Source organism: Myotis yumanensis, unplaced genomic scaffold (assembly GCF_028538775.1).
Source record: "Myotis yumanensis isolate MYYU_CA2020_CCGP unplaced genomic scaffold, mMyoYum1.0.hap1 SCAF_2, whole genome shotgun sequence".
Classification (NCBI taxonomy): Eukaryota; Metazoa; Chordata; class Mammalia; order Chiroptera; family Vespertilionidae; genus Myotis; species Myotis yumanensis.
In genome coordinates, this window is record NW_027223753.1 from 214,767,005 (window position 1) to 214,786,505 (window position 19,501).

General features: G+C 59.3%; 1 protein-coding gene across 1 annotated transcript in view; it reads right to left on the minus strand.

Moving 5' to 3' along the window:
• Positions 1–11,231: 11,231 nt before the first annotated feature.
• CLIC6 (chloride intracellular channel 6) overlaps positions 11,232–19,501 on the minus strand; it is a 33,468-nt gene continuing 25,198 nt past the window's right edge. Inside the window, 2 exon segments of the mRNA XM_070407233.1 lie at positions 11,232–13,038; positions 18,634–18,815. Coding sequence (XP_070263334.1) covers positions 12,877–13,038; positions 18,634–18,815 — 344 coding nt within the window. The 3' untranslated portion in view covers positions 11,232–12,876.

Genomic DNA, 19,501 nt, shown 5'->3' on the forward strand with positions numbered 1-19,501 from the left:
CGTGTCCACAGCATCACCCTCATCTCATTTGCTTCCCACAGGATGGATGCCCTGTACCCATTTCACAGACGAGACGCAGCAGCGCAGACGGGTTCACTGGCCCCAGGCCTCAGGGAAGCTGGAGGCCCAGCCAGGACTGGAGTGGGCGCCTCCTCTCTCAGCCAGGGCACTGAGCCCAGCGGGGAAGTCTACCCGCTTGTTTGCTTGACCAACAGGTTGGCCGGTCCAACCGTGGCCCCAGCCTCCGGAGCGAGCTCTTCCCACGCCCCAGCCGCCCCACTCCTCCCAGGTCCCAGGCCCGCGGCCCCTCCCGGCGGCGGGATCAGATTAGCAGAGCCAGGGCTTCTCAGGGCTGCCCCACTTGGCTCCGGGGCTAATTAGCGCCGTCTGAGAGCCCGCGCGGGGCCTGCAAGCCGCAGCAAGACACGCGCACGGAGTTCAGTCCAAAGTATTTGCTGTGTTTTTCCCCTCGCTGGGAACCAGTCCCTACCTGTTCCCTGGACCCGATGGAACGTCTGAGCCGCTGTGCTCGGTGCCAAAGGGAGCCGGCCTGCTGGTCACAGGGCAGGTGAGCAGGGAGGGGCTGGGAGCCCCGTGGTGATGACTGATCAGTGCGCGGCCTGTTTCCCCGCTGCGCGGGAGCAGCCCACCAGGTGCTGCCCGTCCTGGGGGCCTGCGGGCTCGCCGGGGCCGGGGCACCAGGAGGTCCATGGGCAGCGGCTCTGCGGCAGGAGCGTGGCCTCTTGACCCAGGGCTGTTGGCCCGTTGGCCCCTCCGAGTCTTAGAAAGAGACTGAGGGCCCAGGTGGGCACCTGTCCCAGCCCCCCTGCCGCCTGGTCTCTTCCGCCAGCAGTGAAGCTCTGAGCCCAGGCATTGTCTCCACCACCAGGGCCCTCACAGCTGGGCCAGGTCTGCAGAGGCGTCCTTAGCCAGACAGACCGTGGGTGGGGGTGAGGGTGCGAGTGGGGGTGAGGGTGAGGGTGAGGGTGAGGGTGGGGATGGGGGGTGAGGGTGGGGGTGGGGATGGGGGTGAGGGTGGGGGTGGGGGTGCGGGTGAGGGTGGGGGTGGGGGTGCGGGTGGGGATGAGGGTGAGGGTGAGGGTGAGGGTGAGGATGGGGGGTGCGGGTGAGGGTGAGGGTGGGGGTGGGGGTGCGGGTGGGGGTGCGGGTGGGGATGAGGGTGAGGGTGAGGGTGGGGATGGGGGTGAGGGTGGGGGTGCGGGTGAGGGTGGGGGTGCGGGTGAGGGTGGGGGTGGGGTGGGGGTGGGGATGAGGGTGAGGGTGATGGTGGGGATGGGGGTGAGGGTGGGGGTGCGGGTGGGGGTGAGGGTGGGGGTGCGGGTGGGGGTGAGGGTGCGGGTGAGGGTGGGGTGGGGGTGGGGGTGGGGGTGGGGGTGCGGGTGAGGATGAGGGTGAGGGTGAGGGTGGGGATGGGGGTGAGGGTGGGGGTGGGGATGGGGGTGAGGGTGGGGGTGCGGGTGAGGGTGGGGGGTGGGGTGGGGGTGGGGTGGGGGTGCAGGTGGGGGTGCAGGTGGGGATGAGGGTGAGGGTGAGGGTGGGGATGGGGGTGAGGGTGGGGGTGCGGGTGGGGGTGAGGGTGCGGGTGAGGGTGAGGGTGGGGGTGCAGGTGGGGGTGGGGGTGGGGGTGCAGGTGGGGGTAGGGGTGGGGGTGCAGAGGGGCAGGAGGGAGGACACGCTGCAGGCACCTCCACAGCAGGAGGGGAAACACCTGCCATGCCTTCTGTGGAGGGAATGGAAGACGTAACTTTGTTCATCACTGAGGACTGTTGTTTAAATACAGGTCAACACATGAGAGAAGTAGGGTTCTTGGGGTGCAGGTCAGTGTTCCCGCCATCTGAGTGCTGAGAGTCCGCCAGCCTCGCTCCCACGCACAGGTCAGGGACCGGCCCCGGGGCTCAGCCAGCGACCGGCTCTCCCCCCAAATGCCGCCTCCCTGACCGCCTGCTCCCGAGAGGGTCCTGCCGGGCACGGGCCACCTCAGTGGAGACTGGACTTGGCTGTTCCGCTGCCTCCCCTGCCACTGCCTGCAGCTGGCATCTGGCTCACAGAGCCCTTGGGAGGCTGGCGCCCCAGGGAGATGGCAGCGTCCCCGTGAGGGCTGTCCCCAGCCTACAGCAGGCTCAGCGCCTGAGCAGAGGGCGGGCCAGAGGGCAGCAGGGAGGTGCGCACCAGGGCCCCGGGCTGCCTGCACACGGGTCCCACCGGCACACGGGTCCCACCGGCACACGGGTCACCCAGCCGCCTGTACACAGGTCCCACCTGCACATGAGTCCCTGCGGCCACCGGCACACGGGTCCCACCTGCACACGGGTCCCACCTGCACACAGGACCCACCTGCACACGAGTCCCCACAGCCGCCTGCACACAGGTCCCCCCAGGCACCCGCTCATGGGTCCCCAGCCGCCTGCACACGGTCCCGGCCCTCTGGCAGCACCTGCCCCCTCACACTCAAGGAGCGAGTGGCAGGGGGAGGAAGAGGAACTGTGTGGTCCCCGGAAGACATGGCGCTTCTAGAGCTCAGCTGAGAGCCCGCTGGCAGCTCATCCACGCGTGGTCCCCCCTGTGGCCACCCCGCGCAGGTCAGGAGGGCGGGCAGGGCTTCAGCCTCACCTCCAAACAGCAGGGAACTCGCCAAGTCACCAGCCCTCGAGGAACCTGTCTCTCCAGGAGTAGAAAGTGGGGGGGGGTCTCCCCAAACTACCATGATCCTGTGGAACTTCACCAGGTGTATCACTGGGCCCGCCAGCACATGCTGACGCCGGAGGTAAAAAGTCATATACACGCGTGAGCGTGTCCTCAGTGATTCTGACAATTAAATACATTTAAGCCCGGCCAGCATGGCTCAGTGGTTGAATATCGACCTAAGAACCAGGAGGTTCAATTCCCAATCAGGGCACATGCCCGGGTTGCAGACTCGATCCCCAGTGTGGGGTGTGCAGGAGGCAGCCAATCCATGATTCTCTCTCATCATTGATGTTTCTCTCTCTCCCTCTCCCTTCCTCTCTGACATCAATAAAAATATCTTTCAAAAAAATAAAAAAGGCACACCGCCCTGGGCTGTGTGCGTGTCTGTGGTAAAGACCCGTGACGCTGACAAACTCTCTGCTTCCTGAACTCGCCTGCATCCCCATCGGGGAAGGACGGAGGGCGGGAGGGGCCGCAGGCTCCCTGGTCCTCGCTCACAGCCCCCTCTTCTCTCCCTTCCCCGCCCGCCCCTCCCATCCCAGCTGCCTCCTGGGCCTCCCAGAGGCTCAACCGAGGCAACATCCGATGGGGAAGCTCTGTGAGCTGAAGCGTCAAGTCCGCAGTCGCGTGTCTCATTGGTCCCTGTGCAGGCGACTGCCTCGTCTCCTCCGCGACCCCACACCCCACAGAGGATGAGAGCTGCAGGCCCGGGCACCGCAGGCACCGGGCACCATGGGCACCAGGCACAGCTGGCACTGGGCACCGAGGGCACCAGGCATAGCTGGCACGGTGCTCAGAGCTACCGCTCAGTTACGTGGCCGACGCCCTCTGCCCTGGACGGGGCCACAAAGCCACCAAGGCTCCCGGCCCTTTTGTTTTGGCCAAGTTCCGTCTCCAAGGAGCCAGCACGCCCAGGGCCTCAGCCACCACGCCGCCCCCTCCCCCAAACCCCTCCCCCCATGACTCAGACCCCCTCTGCTGGGCTCCGTGGGCAGCCCGTGGCCTGCGGGGAAGGCAGGTTTGCCCGTGGTTTCACCGGGACCCACAGGGCTGGGTGGGCTGTCTGTGTCGCCCGAGGGAACTGTGACTTGAATGACACTCAGAGCCCTGATCCAGGCCCTCAGACCAGAAGCAGCAGGACCGGCCGTGCACAGGGCTCCCTCGCTTCACAGCCCAGACCCATCAAGTAATGACTAGGTCTGCTCAGGTTCACGGCTCCCACAGCTCCCTCGGCTCCCTCCCTCGGAGCCAGACCAGCGGGGCTGGGCTTCCCTCCAGGACAAGTGCTTTTGTGTCCAGCCCAGAAGGCGACCTAATCCAATCATCTGTCCCCTCCCAGGCAGGTCCCAAAGCGGCTGCAGCCCAGGGCGGCCTAAGGCCTGGCACTGGGGTTGGCTGCCCCCTTGTGGCTGCTCCGAGCACAGCAAGCCAACGGGACACAAACAACGCGCCCAGTAATGGGAGGAAAGCAGGCGCTGAATGAGAGGGATTGCCCAGCACGCCCACCACGTCTAAAGAGAGGAAAATATTAACCCAGAGCCTCGCCAGGCCCCCTTCTTAGTCACCACCGAGACGGACGTGCTGCTATTGAGGTCATAAGTCAATACCTTCCTCATGAAGCGAGAGGGTGCTCACACGATGACCCATCGCTCCTGCACGCACCCGGAGGACGAAAGGAAGAATTGCCCTCCGTATTTTTTTTTAAATATATTTTATTGATTTTTTACAGAGAGGAAGGGAGAGGGATAGAGAGTTAGAAACATCGATGAGAGAGAAACATCAATCAGCTGCCTCCTGCACACCCCCTACTGGGGATGTGCCCGCAACCAAGGTACATGCCCTTGGCCGGAATCGAACCCGGGACCTTTCAGTCTGCAGGCCAACACTCTATCCACTGAGCCAAACCAGTTAGGGCTCAATATTTATTTTTTATTTGGAAGATCCGAAGTGAGAAGGCTGTGAAGAAGTCGAGGTCTGATTATGATTCCAGGCGCCGTGCCCACGGGGTGAATTGCCTGGCGACTTTGTGCAGTGCTGTTGGCTCCCTCTGCCTCCCACACCGTGGCCCAGTGCGGTGCGAGCCTCAGGACACGCAGGAAAGAGGATGCCGCTCCCACAGCGCGATCCCATCCTGGGGGCTGCCCGGGCCTCCTCCCCAGCAAACCAGCGAGGCCTTCGCCCCCGAGCGCCCTGGGTCTCCGTGTGGGTGTTGAGCTCTCTGTTCTCAGGATTTAGTGCTCTGGGCTGGCACGGGTAGGGACTTCTTGCTCCAGACAAAAATTTTTAAACAAATAAGCATACAAATATATATTTTATATTTTTTAATTGATTTCAGAGAGGAAGGGAGAGGGAGAGAGACAGAAACATCCATGATGAGAGAGAATCATTGATCAGCTGCCTCCTGCACGCCCCCTACTGGGGATCGAGCCTGCAACCTGGGCACATGCCCTGACCAGGAGTTGAACCCTGACCTTCTGGTTTGTAGGTCGATGCTCAACCATTGAGCCACACTGGCTGGGCACAAATACGTTTTTAAAAGCGCACAACACACACACACAAAGTGTGTGCCCCAAGCTAAACTTTCTTCATTCCAGTTTTAGATTCATCACATTTCCACCCTGGGCAGGCCTTGTGTCATGGGAGGGGGCTGGGTACAGACCTGCAGTGGCTCCCACAGGCAGGGGGAGGTGGTCGCAGTCAGCGCTCTTTGGGAAAGTTGGGGTGCAGCCAGGAATGGGTGCACCAGCCCAGCTCACTGTACCCTAGCCCACAGAAGAGGACCAGGTGTAACCCCTCTGCTCACTCCGTGGTTCCCAGGACAGACCTCGATGTCTCCCAGCTGGGGCTGCGGTGCTGCCTGCTGCGTGAGGGAAAAGGAAGAGACACAGGAGATGAACCCACGTCCCACAGCCACCACGGTGAGTGGGCCTCCTTCCCCGCGGGCGCCGGACACAGCCACCGCCTGGTGCTGCCTTCCCCATGGGTGCCGGACACAGCCACCACGTGGGGCCTCCTTCCCCACGGGCGCCGGACGCAGCCAGCGAGGCCTGCGCACCTCCACCCTCCTCCCGTCTGCAACAAAGAACATTTTCCGATGAATACAGTTCTGGCGACTAGATGTATCCTACAGGTCACAATGGATTACCGTCTCAAGTATTACAACTCAATAAAACTCTGAAGCTAGAGCCCTAACGCGTGTGTCTTGGCCAATCCAGAGGCCTTTGGGGATCCAGTGGCACCACGCTCTGAACATGACCTGAATGTTCGTGCAGAGATGCGGCTGTCCAGGTACACAGAGCAACCCAGGTACACAGAGCAACCTAGGTACACAGTGCAACCCAGGTTCACAGTGCGACCCAGGTACACGGTGTGACTCAGGTACACAGTGCGACCCAGGTACACGGTGTGACTCAGGTACACAGTGCGACCCAGGTACATGGTGTGACTCAGGTACACAGAGAGACCCAGGTACACAGAGAGGCCTAGGTACACAGACAGGCCCAGGTACACAGAGAGACCCAGGTACACAGAGAGACCCAGGTACACAGAGACCCAGGTACACAGTGTGACCCAGGTACACAGAGAGACCCAGGTACACAGTGTGACTCAGGTACACGGTGTGACTCAGGTACACGGTGCGACCTAGGTACACAGTGTGACCCAGGTACACAGAGAGGCCTAGGTACACAGAGAGGCCCAGGTACACAGAGAGACCCAGGTACACAGAGACCCAGGTACACAGTGTGACCCAGGTACACAGAGAGACCCAGGTACATGTTGTGACTCAGGTACACGGTGTGACTCAGGTACACAGAGATACCCAGGTACACAGAGAGACCCACTTCTCTCTGGTGCTTTAAAACTTTTCTTACCACCAAAACCGGTTTGGCTCAGTGGATAGAGCGTCAGCCTTCGGACTGAAGGGTCCCAGGTTCGGTTCCGGTCAAGGGCATGTGCCTTGGTTGTGGGCACATTCCCAGTGGGGAGTGTGCAGGAGGCAGCTGATTGGTGTTTCTCTCTCATCGATGTTTCTGACTCTCTATCTCTCTCCCTTCCTCTCTGTAAAAAATCAATAAAATATTTAAAAAAAAAAAGAAAACATAAAAAAAATAATAATAAAAATAAAAAAATAAAAATAAATAAAACTTTTCTTACCAACTGCACCGACATGGATGGACCTGGCGGATTGTGTGCTAAGTGAAACAAGTCAGACAGAGAAAGACCAATACCTATGACTTCATGTATGTGAGCCATCTGGAAAGAAACCAAAGCAGATGAACAAACAAAACAGAACAGAAACAGACGCATAGAGACAGAGAACAAACTGACGGTTGTCTGGGGAGCGGGTGGGGGATGGGGGAAAAGGCGCAGGGGAGTAAGAGGTGCAAACCCACAGTCATAAAACAAATCAGCTACGAGAGGGGCTTACAGAGCGGCGCACAGAGGCGATAATATCACAATCCCTGTGCGTGGTGACGGGGCCCTGGCCTCAGTATGGCGATCACCTCATACAGTATACACCTGTGGAGTTACTGTGTTGCAAATATAATATTGCATGCCAGCTATACTTTAATAAAAAAGTTGTTTTTTTAATTAAAGTAATTTTGAAAGTTCATGGCTCACCAGACCACTGTCGCCATAATACACATTTGCGTGGCACCATGAGGTTTTCCCAGGGTTACCTCGTGGAATCACGCGGGGTGGGGACTGATTTCTGGAAAGACCGGTGTTTGTGGTAAAGAGCGGCTGTCGACGGAGATGACAAATGGGGCGGCTCCCGGCAGGAAGGCGGAGAGGTGGCCGCGGCCTCACAGGGCCTCTGGACGGAGGGGGGCTCCTCGCAGGACCCCAGGCCCAGGGGGTCTTCTTGCGGCACCTGGAGCAGAGCCGGCAGCCCCCGTTGCAAACAGCTGTGGAGGGCGGTAGCTTCCCGCACGCGCTGTGGACGGTCAGAAAGGTTCCCCTCCATCTTCCTAGAGAGGCAGGTGGGGTTCTCAGTGGCGTTGGGGAGAGAAGGGGTGCTCAGAGCCTCCCAACCTGAGGAGTCGCTTCACTCCTGGTTCCGCTCCCTGACCCAGAGGTGGGTTCCGCTCCCTGACCCGGAGGTGGGTTCCGCTCCCTGACCCGGAGGTGGGTTCCGCTCCCTGACCCGGAGGCGGCGCTGCCTTCGGAGGCCCAGCCCGGCCACCAGGAAGGAGCCTCCTTCCTCTCCGCTCTCTCCCAGGCGTCCATGCACCTGCCCATCCTCTCTCCCGGCAGGTCCCAGAGCTGCAGGAGGAGCCTCCCACAGAGGAGCCCCGGGACCGGCCAGCGGACTGGACTGGCCAGCGGAGGCCAGGCAGCTCCTGGCACAGGCACTCAGAGTCCCAGTTAGGGACGGCGGGGGCCCGGGTAGGTAGAAGCTGCAGACTGAGAACACGCTGATGGGAATACAAAACCCAGACGCGAGTGTGGTCGTCCAGAAGCATCCACATGGACTCGGCACCCACATGGGCCACAGTCATGCGCTTCACTCAAGTAAAATGAGTCACTTCTGAAATCATTTTAAACAGGTTTTTAAAAATATATATTTTTATTGATTTCACAGACCCAGGCCCGGGAACAGCCTGGGAAGTGTCCTGCACAGGTGGCCGAGGCCCCTCTGTGCCCCCAGCTCCAAACACCGGGCGGACCCCACAGGGCTTCGGGGGTGACCCGCAGGGGCTGAAGGGCCCCCGCAGGTGCGGAGGTGGTGGTCCCTGCAAGGTGGCGCGTCACCTGTCTCCTGGGAACCTTTGCCAACCAGGCGGCGTCCGCCTGCGCAGAAGCCCAGCGGCACCCCCCCCACCCCCCCACGAGTCCCAGTGACATGCGGGTGCTGTGGACGGTCTCCTCCGCTCCCCGGCGGCCTGGCAGGGCACCCCGAGGTCTCAGAGTCAGGGGTGCTGCCTGGTCCTGGGGGGGAGGGTCACACCGCCCCTGCAGCCACCCCGCCTCCAGTGATGCCACTCCCCCCACAGAGGGTGGGTCTGGGGTCCGGTCCTGAGGCCCGAGCGCCCCGCCCTGGCGGTGCCCTGCTCAGGGAGCCCAGAGCCGGGACTGTGCTCAGGATGGAGACAGACAGCCTGGCCTGAGGATCCGCAGGGGCTGAAACCACACACTCACGTCTTATCAGGGAAACGCGTTTATCTCGGCCAACATTACCTTTTTAAAAAAATATGTTTGTTTTGACTTCGGAGAGAGGAAGGGAGAGGGAGAGAGAGAATCGGCGGTGGGCTGGGCTGCCTCCTGCTCGCCCCACACTGGGCTGGAGCCCGCAGCCCTGGCGTGTGCCCTGAGGGGACTCGAACCCTCACCTCCTGGTTCAGAGGTCCACGCTCAACCGGCACTGAGCAGCGAGTGAGCTGGCGGCTGAGAACAAAGCCAGCAGCTTTGATACTTGTCTCCCCCTAAAAAAATCATGTTATTCCCAGAACATAAAAACGCAAGAATAAAACTCGTTTAGAAACACACTTTTTAGATTTAATTTTTAAAATAGCGACATTGTGTGATTGAACACCTCTCAGGAGGAGGTGGTCTGGGAACACCCCACACGGGACTCGGTCAGCCTCCGCTCTGGGGCTGAGGGTCCCCGGCTCCTCCGGGGCGGGCAGCATGTCACAGCTCAGCTGCGTGAGGAGCGTTTGTTATTAAAATCAGAGCATTTTGTGGCTAAAAAGGACACCCGAGACACCATGGGCCCAATTCCTCTCTTGGCGATACAAGGCCTGAGGCCTGAGGCCCGTGGTCCGGACCTCACGAGGCCTGGACAGGTGACCGCCCATTGGGCCAGGCGACCGCCCATTGGGCCAGGCCTCACCTGGTCACAGGTGCACGCGAGCCCGCACCCCAGTGCAGCCCTCCTACTCCCACAGTTAGACCCCCAACCCCCACAGGGTGGGCAACCTGCAGGGCAGGGCGCAGCCCTCCTACTCCCACAGTTAGACCCCCCCACGGGGTGGGCAACCTGCAGGGAGGGGAACAGCCCTCCTACTCCCACAGTTAGACCCCCCCGACGGGGTGGGCAACCTGCAGGCGGGTGCAGCTTCCGGCTGTGAGAACAGTTCTGGGGGCGGCCAGCCTGTGGGCTCGCGCCGGTCCCATCTGACATGACACATGGAAGAGCAAAACCAGGAGAAAACTGCAGCCCCCGCGCGGGCAGCTTCCACGGCAGCCTGAGCTCACGGCGCTCCACGTGACTGTGCGGCTGTTCCCACTTCCCAGATGAGAAGAGCAAGGCTCAGAGAGACTAACTGATCACTCGGACGTGTGAGTGTCTCCAACAGTCCTTCCCCGGGCAAAGTCCGCTCTCTCATCCCCCCGGTGCTGGGCGGCGTCCAGAAATCCACCTTGGTGGACTCCGGGTTCCGACCAGCCCACACTGGGGCTGTGTGCAACATGAAGGCCCTCTTTTCTCACTGTCGGGGCTCTTGGGCCGAAGCAAGAAGGGGACCCCCCCCCAGCTGGTTTGGCTCAGCGGATAGAGCGTCAGCCTGCGGACTCAAGGGTCCCAGGTTCGATTCCGGTCAAGGGCATGTACCTGGGTTGCGGGCACATTCCCAGTAGGGGGCGTGCAAGAGGCAGCTGATCGATGTTTCTCTCTCATCGATGTTTCTAACTCGCTATCCCTCTCCCTTCCTCTCTGTAAAAAAATCAATAAAATATATATTTTAAAAAAAATAAAAAAAAGAAGGGGACCCCTCCCCCAGAGAACCTCACAGCTGGAAGGAGGGGGCCCCCCCGTGTGTGCCTACTTGCCTTCTGCCTGGCGGGTTTGAAGAACCGGGCATTTGTTTCTGAACGCCACGAGTTAAAGCTGCATGTGAAAGCGAGGTCCATGGCAGCAGCACATCCTATATAATAAAAGGCTAATATGCGAAATGACCAGTCGCTATGATGCGCACTAACCACCAGAGGGCAGACGCTCAACGCAGGAGCTGCCCCCTGGTGGTCAGTGCACCAGAAGCCAGGCTCACAGCTGGCGAGCACAACAGCAGTGGGGAGAGCCCCTCCTGCCTCCGTGGCATCCTCCGAGGGCTCCTGGACTGCGAGAGGGCGCAGGATGGGCTGAGGAACACCCCCCCGCCCCCCCAGTGCACGAATTCCATGCACTGGGCCTCTGGTGTCCTAATAAGTGTGCACAGCGACAAGTGTCCCTAGATGTCCATGTGACCCATCGTGAGGCATGTGAACGTCCCATCTCTGCGTGGTACACTCGAGACTAACGTCATAGTGTTTGCCAGTCACACTTGGGTTTAAAAGATGTTCTTGGACCCCAGGCGTCAGCAGGGCCTCTCCGGCAGCCACCCGCACGGGACATCTCAGGCTCTTTTCAGACCCGAGGCCCCGAGCGAACGTCTCGTGGTTCACACTCGGCTTCGGCTGACTCTCAACCAAACACTCATCGCTGGCGCCACGCTTGCCACTTTGAAGGACACCCGTGTCCTTCCCCCTTCTCATCTCAGTGGAGAACGCAAAGCGAAAACAAGCAAATAAATAAACATCAGTTTCACCCAAACAGCTTTGTAATTGGTTTAATTTTAAGGCACGTGGCATTGGTGAGATCACGGTTAACAGCTAAAAGTGCCAGGTTAGCAGTAGAGACAGAGGGCAGTCCACGCATGTACCCAGTGTGAAGGTGACATCGCAAACGTCGCCGTACACATCTGGCTCCTGAGCAGCGGGGAAGCGTGTGCTGGTGACACGCGCAGACGCTGCGACTCCCCTTGGACGTTGCTCGCTGGGTCCCAGACCAGGGAGACCCCATCTGACTCTCCTCCAAACGACCCCATCGCGCTGGCGCAGCCTCTTTCTTTAATGAGCATTTGAGCGGGAACCACAGGCCCATCCGCTCGCCAGGAGGGTTTCTGAGATGATGTCAATGTCAGAGGAAGGCGGGCAGGTAACACTTAAGCCCTGGGAGGTCTTGTCCTCCCGCTGGGGCCTGAGCGGAGCCCCACCAGCCCACCCCGAGGGCTGCAGGGACGCGGACGGGGAGCCCCCGCTACCAGAAAGCTCCGAGTCAGTGGTTTCCACTTCCTCCCAGCCCGACCGGTTACCAGAACCGCCACCGTGAACTGCATCTCTGGGTTTTCCCATCCTGACCTCAAGATGACATGACAAAGGGCAGAGCGGCGGGAGAACCAGGCTGGTCCACGTGTCACTGAGCAGGCGCAGTGCCGGGGCTTAGAGAGAGCGGCTGTGGGCCGGGATCTAGGGTTCGATTCACCTCCCTGTGAGGGGAGGGGAGAGAAGGCGGGGAGCAGGGCTGGGATGCAGGCACTCCTGGTCGGCCGGGCTCCCCTGGGCCCTGAGGCGAGGGCATCACCTCGGCAGAGCGGGGCCAGCACAGCTCCGGGTCCCTGCCGGTCCCTGCGGGTCCCTGCGGGTCTGTGGACTCCCCTGCTCTCCACCCTGGAAACCCCGTGGCAAGCACCCCCCTAGCCCTGCATGGCCGGGTCCTCCACAGTGATCATGGAGGCATCACAAGAGGCCCCCTCACCACTCCTTCAAAATAACGTACTGCAGTATCACGCAGGAATGAAATTGGGGGGAGAGGCCAAGGTGGGGGGAGGGGGGGGAGACACGGAAGGTCTGGAGATGCCCCCCAGTCGGTTATCAGCGGTGATCTCAGGGCAGTGAAATTTCAGGTGACCTTTCTCTTCCACCTCTCTACTCTCTGACATTGTGTTAAAATGTTAAAATCGGCACCTGTTATTGGGTAATTACAAAAACAGCAGTTTCATTCTGAAAAAAAGTTAAAATACTATTAGAGAGAAAAGCAGGCTAACGACTTGAGAATATCAGAGGCAGACGCCGTTCTCATTAAAGGAGGCACTGAGCCCAAACCGGATTTGCTTTGGAACTTAAACTGCCAAACACGTGCCCTAAGCATCCCGATGCCGCTGACCGTCAGAGGCGGCGACGAAGAGGAACGAGTCGGAGGGGACAGCAGGCGGCGCCGGTGCTGCTCAGACGCACGGGGGAGGGGACGCCGGAGGGGACGTGACAGCCCAGTGCCGTTTGGTGGTAAGTGGGTCAGCCTGGGGCGTTACTAAAACGGGGCGCTCTCCGGCGAAGGGTGGCTGTTGCGGGAGACGCAGAGGGCACTGTCCAGAGCCGCGCCCCGGCCGGGCCGGGCCAGGCCCCCCTTCACTTCATCCTCTTGGCCACGTCCGAGTAGGCGAGCTCGATCTCCCGGTCGGCCGGGCACGTGTTGGTGAACTCGTCCCGGGCGTAGGCGTTTCTCAGGTACCTCGAGATGCCCGTCATTTCAGAGGGAAATTCAAAGTCTCGGTACCGCTTGGCCACGATCTGAAAATGAAGAGGAGGCGGTCAGAGGGGAACCACCAACGCGCAACTCGAGGAGACGGCACACCCCCTGAGGGGGGCCCTCTGTCACCCCAACGCCCCGGCGGCCCGTGTTACGCTGACTTCGAGGGGACACACTGGGGACGGGGAAGGTTAGAGGTACCGGCCTCCACACAGTGGCTCCAGGCCACGCCGCCCCCCAGTTCTCACAGCCACCCCGCTCTGAGTCCCGTGGACTCCCTGCGGCCCCACAGGTTCCTCTCCGGGGGCTGTGCTCCCGGGTGCTGGGTGCGAAGGATTCAGGGTGGATCTTCAGTTCGGACTGTGCTCAGTCCTCTGTGAAGTCCGTGCTGGGCCTCCTGGATCCCACGTGTCTGTGTGAGGCCTGCAGACACCCCGCCTCCTGCCACTGAGGGTCCTTGCATTGTGGTCGGCCGGGTGCAGAGGACAGACTCAAGTCCTCACCCCGGGGACACGGTAAGGGCAGGGAACCGACAGGAAATGTCACGGACAACACAACGGTGCGATGTTCCCTTGGCTGCAGGGGTGCTGTTGGGGAGGGAGTCACAAAGGAAGTGTCCCCTGTGGGGATATTGTCCGTGTCCTAGGGCTGCCCTGACAGCACCACGAGCTGGGCGGCTGACAACACAACTTCCTTCTCTGAGTCCTGGTGGACTGAAGTCTAAGATCGAGGTGTCAGGGGGCCGCGCCCTCTGCAGGCCGTGGGGGACTGTGTCTGGTCCCCCTCCCGGTTCCTGCCAGTTCGCTGTCCTGTGACAGCGGAACGCCGCTCCTCACAGTTTTCACCGTGTGTCTCTGTACCCAATGTCCCCCTTTTTATAATCATATTGGGTTGGGGCCCCTGACTCCAATATAACCTCAATGTGACCCTACTAATCAGACAGGAACCGCAAAGACCCTGTTCCCAAATCAGGTCACGTTCCGAGGTCCTGGCGTTGGGGCTTCACCATATGAATTTGGGGGACACAGCTCATCCCCTCACAGGGATCTGGGGCTACAAAAGCCAGCTCTGATCTGTGCGTTGGATCTGGGGTGTCTGACTGAAGCCACCTGGGGCTTAACCACAGACCAGAAGGTCTTCGGGGCTTGTTTCTCGGATGGGGGGGCCGGCAGCCACGGGCGCGGTGTGGCCGCAAACAGGACGCGTGGCCTGGAGAAAGCCTCCTGCTTCGCTTCCCATCTCCCCCTGGGGTTCCTGCCCATTGATGCTCGTGGCGGCCATCCCGCTCTCCTGGTGCTTGCATTGCCTGCTTTCTCTTTGCCATCATGGCTTTTGTTTTGTTTTTAATATATATTTTTATTGATTTCAGAGAGGGAGGGAGAGGGAGAGAATAGAAACATCAATGATGAGAGAGAAGCATCGGTCGGCTGCCTCCTGCATGCCCCACACTAGGGATCGATCCTGCAACCCATGCATGTGCCCTGACCGGGAATCAAACCATGATCTCCTGGTTCATAGGCCAACACTCAACCACTGAGCCACCCGGCCGGACAAGGGCATATTGCTTAAACTGAAGGCCTGGGGCATCCTTTAGTTCAGAGTGACTTTCCCTCTGCGCCCCCTTTGCCATCCTCTTGTGCCTGGTTGTGTCCATCTGGAGCCTCCCTCCGGGTTCCTTCCCACTTGGTTTGGGGTGGTTTTCTCAGGCCCACCCTCTAAGCCGCTGGCTCACGCCTGCACCGTCCATTTCTACTCCTGTGACCCCTCATCTAGCCTCTACGTCTGAAGTGAGTTATTTGTCTTCTCCCTGAGCTCTGCCTGCCTGATTGTTCTCTTCTCAGTGATATTATATTTATTTTTTACACCTGCGTGTTGTCTTTGAATTTTTTTCTCCAAAGATCCATGTACTCCTCCATTTCTCTGAGGCTGTAGAGACGCGTCTGTCTGGAATGTTCTGTAATTTATGGGAGCAATTCTTCATCAGATGCGTGTTTCCACTGCCTCTCCCTCCAGTTTCCCATCTCCTTACCCTCCCCTCCCCCTTTTTGATCATCTGTATCCATGTGAGTTCTTTCTGGTTGTGAATCATCTTTGAACAAGGAAGACCTATTACGCCAACCATGTGCTTAACACCAGTGTGAAGAGCCCAGGGAGTGAGACGGGGCCGCTGGTTGGCCAACTTGGATATTTACCCTCCAACAGTCTCACCAAAGACTGCCCTACCCTCTGTCACAGGGGACATGTTAGGGTCAGGGTTACCGTTAGGGTCAGGGTCTAGGGGAGGCATCCTCCGCTCTGAGGCTCACCGATTAGGCAGGAGGTCACCTTGGCTGAAAATGAAGCTCAGGCCCTGGTGTGTGTGGCTCAGTTGGTTGGAGCATCATCCTGGGCACCAGGAGGTCACAGGTTCAATTCCCAGTCAGGGCACAGGGTTGCAGGTTTGATCCCCAGTTGAGGCGCAGTCTGGGCATGTATGGGAGGCAACAGATAGACGTATCTTCTCACATTGATCCTTTTCTACCTCCCCCCTCACTAAAAAGAAAAAAAGAAAGGAAGGAAGAGAAAGAAAGTGAAAGAGAGGAAGGAAGCAAGGGAGGGGGGAGGGAGGGGGAGGGAGGGAGGGAGGGGAAAGAAATAGAGAGAGAGAGAGAGAGAGAGAGAGAGAGAAAGAGAGGAAGGAAGGAAGGAAGGAAGGAAGGAAGGAAGGAAGGAAGGAAGGAAGGCAAGCTCAGGTCATTTACATCTCGTCAGCAGCCACAAAGCAAAATGCCACTTCCCTTCTCTCCTCCACTGCACCTCCCGCCCTGTCCTCTGGGTCAGGGGACAGTGACAGAATGCAAACAAGGTGCCACCGTGGGCTCCTCCTCCAGCTCTGCCTCCCAGAGGCCTCCGCTCCCAGGTGATCTCTGCCTCCTCGGACCGAGACGCTGTGCTGGCTCTCGGGCTGCGGGATGGACCCTAGCGCCACCCGGCCTTGCTGAAGACCGGACGGCAGGCCGTCCCTGCGGCACTCACTCTGGGTGGCGTCCCTCAGTCCTCCGCTGCAATCTGTCCCTTTCTGTCGTATGACAGACGGAGCCAATGCTGGGTTTCAGGACGGGGAATAAATGGCAAAGCCCTGTCAGACTCTCCTCTTTCACCATAAATCCCTTCAGACGGACTCTCCTTTCCCGTCGGAAATGCTCGGCCCGGGAGACCGAGAGGCCGTGTGGTATCTGAGTGCCCAGAGGCTTTGGAGACTTGGTTGATAGGTTCTATATGGGAGCCACGGACGGCTTTATTTCACTCTGAATACTTTGTTCAAACTGAAATGTGAAATGCTTTTGTCACAGGAGTCGGACAAGTGGCTGTGGCCTCTCTCCTGCCCTTCCCAGCCCTCACGTACCCGGGATGTCACTCCGGCCACAGCAGCGCCTAAAATGTAGTCACGAAGAGGACTCACCCAAACACCACTGTGCCAATATCTTAGCGGACAGGGGCTCCCCAGTTCCAGCTTCAACCATCGCCAGTGCCACAGGCGGAAGGGTTAATACACTCTCATTGAGTTTCAGATGTCAACACTGGCAACGTTATTTATATTGTTATAACATTACAAAGCTATTTATTATGCTCTTTTCAGAACACTCCCTTGTAGGATCAGCAATATCTTTAAGGCTAGAATTTCACAGGCACCTTCGAGCACAACAGGGAAGAGAGAAGAAAAAAGAAACTGGGGTAGGGCAGGGATAGGGCTGGGAGGAGGAAGAAGTGCAAGCAGAGCAAGGCGGGGGCAGGGGTGGTGCTCACAGGAGCCTCAGGGCCACAGGCTGTGTGAACCCATCCGTACATTTCTAACTGCCGATTAGGTGTGTATTAGAACACAGCGTCCCCGTGTCGTCTCTCCCATACCCCATCCTTCTAGACCAGTGGTTGGCGAACTGCGGCTCTGGAGCCACATGCAGCTCTTTGGCCCCTTGAGTGTGGCTCTTGCACAAAATACCGACTTCTGAGCATGGGCCACGAAGTTTCTTTTTTTTTTTTTTTAAATATATTTTATTGATATTTTACAGAGAGGAAGGGAGAGGGATAGAGAGTTTGAAACATCAATGAGAGAGAAACATCGATCAGCTGCCTCCTGCACACCCGCTCCTGGGGATGTGCCCGCAACCAAGGTACATGCCCCTGACCGAATCGAACCTGGGACCCTTCAGTCTACAGGCCGACGCTCTATCCACTGAGCCAAACCGGTTAGGGCTGGGCCACGAAGTTTCAATCCCACTGTACGTGCGTGCCCGCACGTGGTAATTTGTGTAAGAGCCACACTCAAGGGGCCAAAGAGCCACATGTGGCTCTCAAGCGCAGTTTGCCGACCACAGTTCTAGACCAGTGGTTCTCAACCTTCTGGCCCTTTAAATACAGTTCCTCATGTTGTGACCCAACCATAAAATCATTTTCGTTGCTACTTCATAACTGTAATGTTGCTACTGTTATGAATCGTAATGTAAATATCTGATATGCAGGATGGTCTTAGGCGACCCCTGTGAAAGGGTCCTTCGACCGCCAAAGGGGTTGCGACCCACAGGTTGAGAACCGCTGTTCTAGACCAAGGACCCAGCTCTGGACCCAGTGGGGTGTGAATAATAAAGATGCCCTCAGAACAAGACTTCTTCCTGGGGCATCTGAGGTCACTGAGGGCCAAGGGCATAGCAGAGGTGATAATGACCTAGTAGCTGACACATGTAGGTGACGGGCTGGGGTACCCCTGCGGGACAGCCACGGCCCAGCATTCCAGAGGGGCCATCAGCCCCCGAATCTCAGGGCCGCTCCGGGAATTCTGAGTTAGAGGGTCGGGGGCCAGGTCGAGGGGTTCACGCTTCCACAATTCCTATGCCTTCCCATGCTGAAATCTCATCTGAATTCTCGTGCCAAAGAACCGCCGTCCCAGGGCATCTCTCAACCCTACTGATACATGACCTGTGACTTTCACTTCACGTGCAACATCTGGGGAGACAGGATGCCAGATCCGGCCACGACCGAGCCAGAGAGCTGTCCCCACTCCCCAGCTGTGGGGTTGATGTTAAGAACTGAGGCTGCTGCCCGGCCGGTGTGGCTCAGTGGTTGAGCATCGACCTATGAACCAGGAGGTCACGGTTCCATTCCTGGTCAGGGCACAGGCCCAGGTTGCAGGCTTGATCCCTAGTAGGGGGCGTGCAGGAGGCAGCCCATCAGTGATTCTCTCTCATCATGGATGTTTCTATCTCTCTCCCTCTCCCTTCCTCTCTAAAATTGATAAAAATACATTTAAAAGAAAGAAAAAAGGAGAGAAGGAGCGAGAGAGAGAGAGAGAATATGAACTAACTGAGGTTGTTAACCCCCGAGTGGGAGTGGACCGGCCTCTCGCGGAGCTTGGCTGCCGTCCCATTTCATCTCACAGATCCCTCAGCAGGTCCCAGCCTCAGCATTGGACGCCGGTGTGACCACGCACCCCTCCCGTGGCGTTCACGTGGAGAGAGCGACGAGGACGCCCCGAGGACGGAGGACACCTGCGGACACCTGACCCCGCGTGTCTGAACCCGGGTGGCCGGGTTGTGCGCTGTCCCCGGAACACGAGTCAAACGCGTGCACGAAGCCCCGTCCGGGCGGCGGGAGCCACCGACCTTGATGATGTGCAGCTTGGGGAGCAGGTTGCAGTCGGCCAGCGTGAGCTCGTCCCCGTCCAGGAACTTCCGGCCGGACACGGCCACGTCCTCCGCGCCGTCGGCCTCCACCTCGTCGGGCAGAGGGCTGTTCAGGTAGTCGTCCAGCCGCCGCAGGGCCCGCAGCAGGCTCTTCTCGTGGCCTAGGGCAGAGGGGGAACGACTGAGTGACAGGGGGTCGGCCCCTCACTCCAGAGGAGGGAAGGAGGCTGGCGTGGCCTCACTCCTCCCGGAAAACAATTCTGCCATCTACCCGCACTGCCGTCTACCCCCCACAGCCACCTACCCCCTCCTGCCCTCTACCCCCCACTGCCACCTTCCCCCCACAGCCGCCTACCCCGCACTGCCGCCTACCCTCACTGCCACCTACCCCGCACTGCCGCCTACCCGCACTGCCGTCTACCCCCCACTGCCACCTTCCCCCCACTGCCGTCTACCCCGCACTGCCGTCTACCCCCCACTGCCACCTTCCCCCCACTGCCGTCTACCCTGCACTGCCGTCTACCCCCCACTGCCGCCTACCCCCACTGCAGTGTCTAGAACTCACTCATTTCTTCCCAAGTCCTTATGGAAACCCTATCGTGGAGCAGGCCCTGGCGGCAGCATCACTTAAACTGACTCGGGGTCAGCTGGGCACGGCACGCGGGGCGAGTGGTTCTCCCTAAAACAGCGTCGCCAACCGCTGGTCCGTGGGCCACGGATGGTCCGTGAGGCCCGGAAGGTTGGCGACCGCTGCCCTAAAACATGGTGCTTTCCGGCTTCCAAGCCTAGAAGCGCGGTGTCTCGGAAACCCACCGCAGGTCCAGGTGGAGGCACTTTTTCCTCAGCC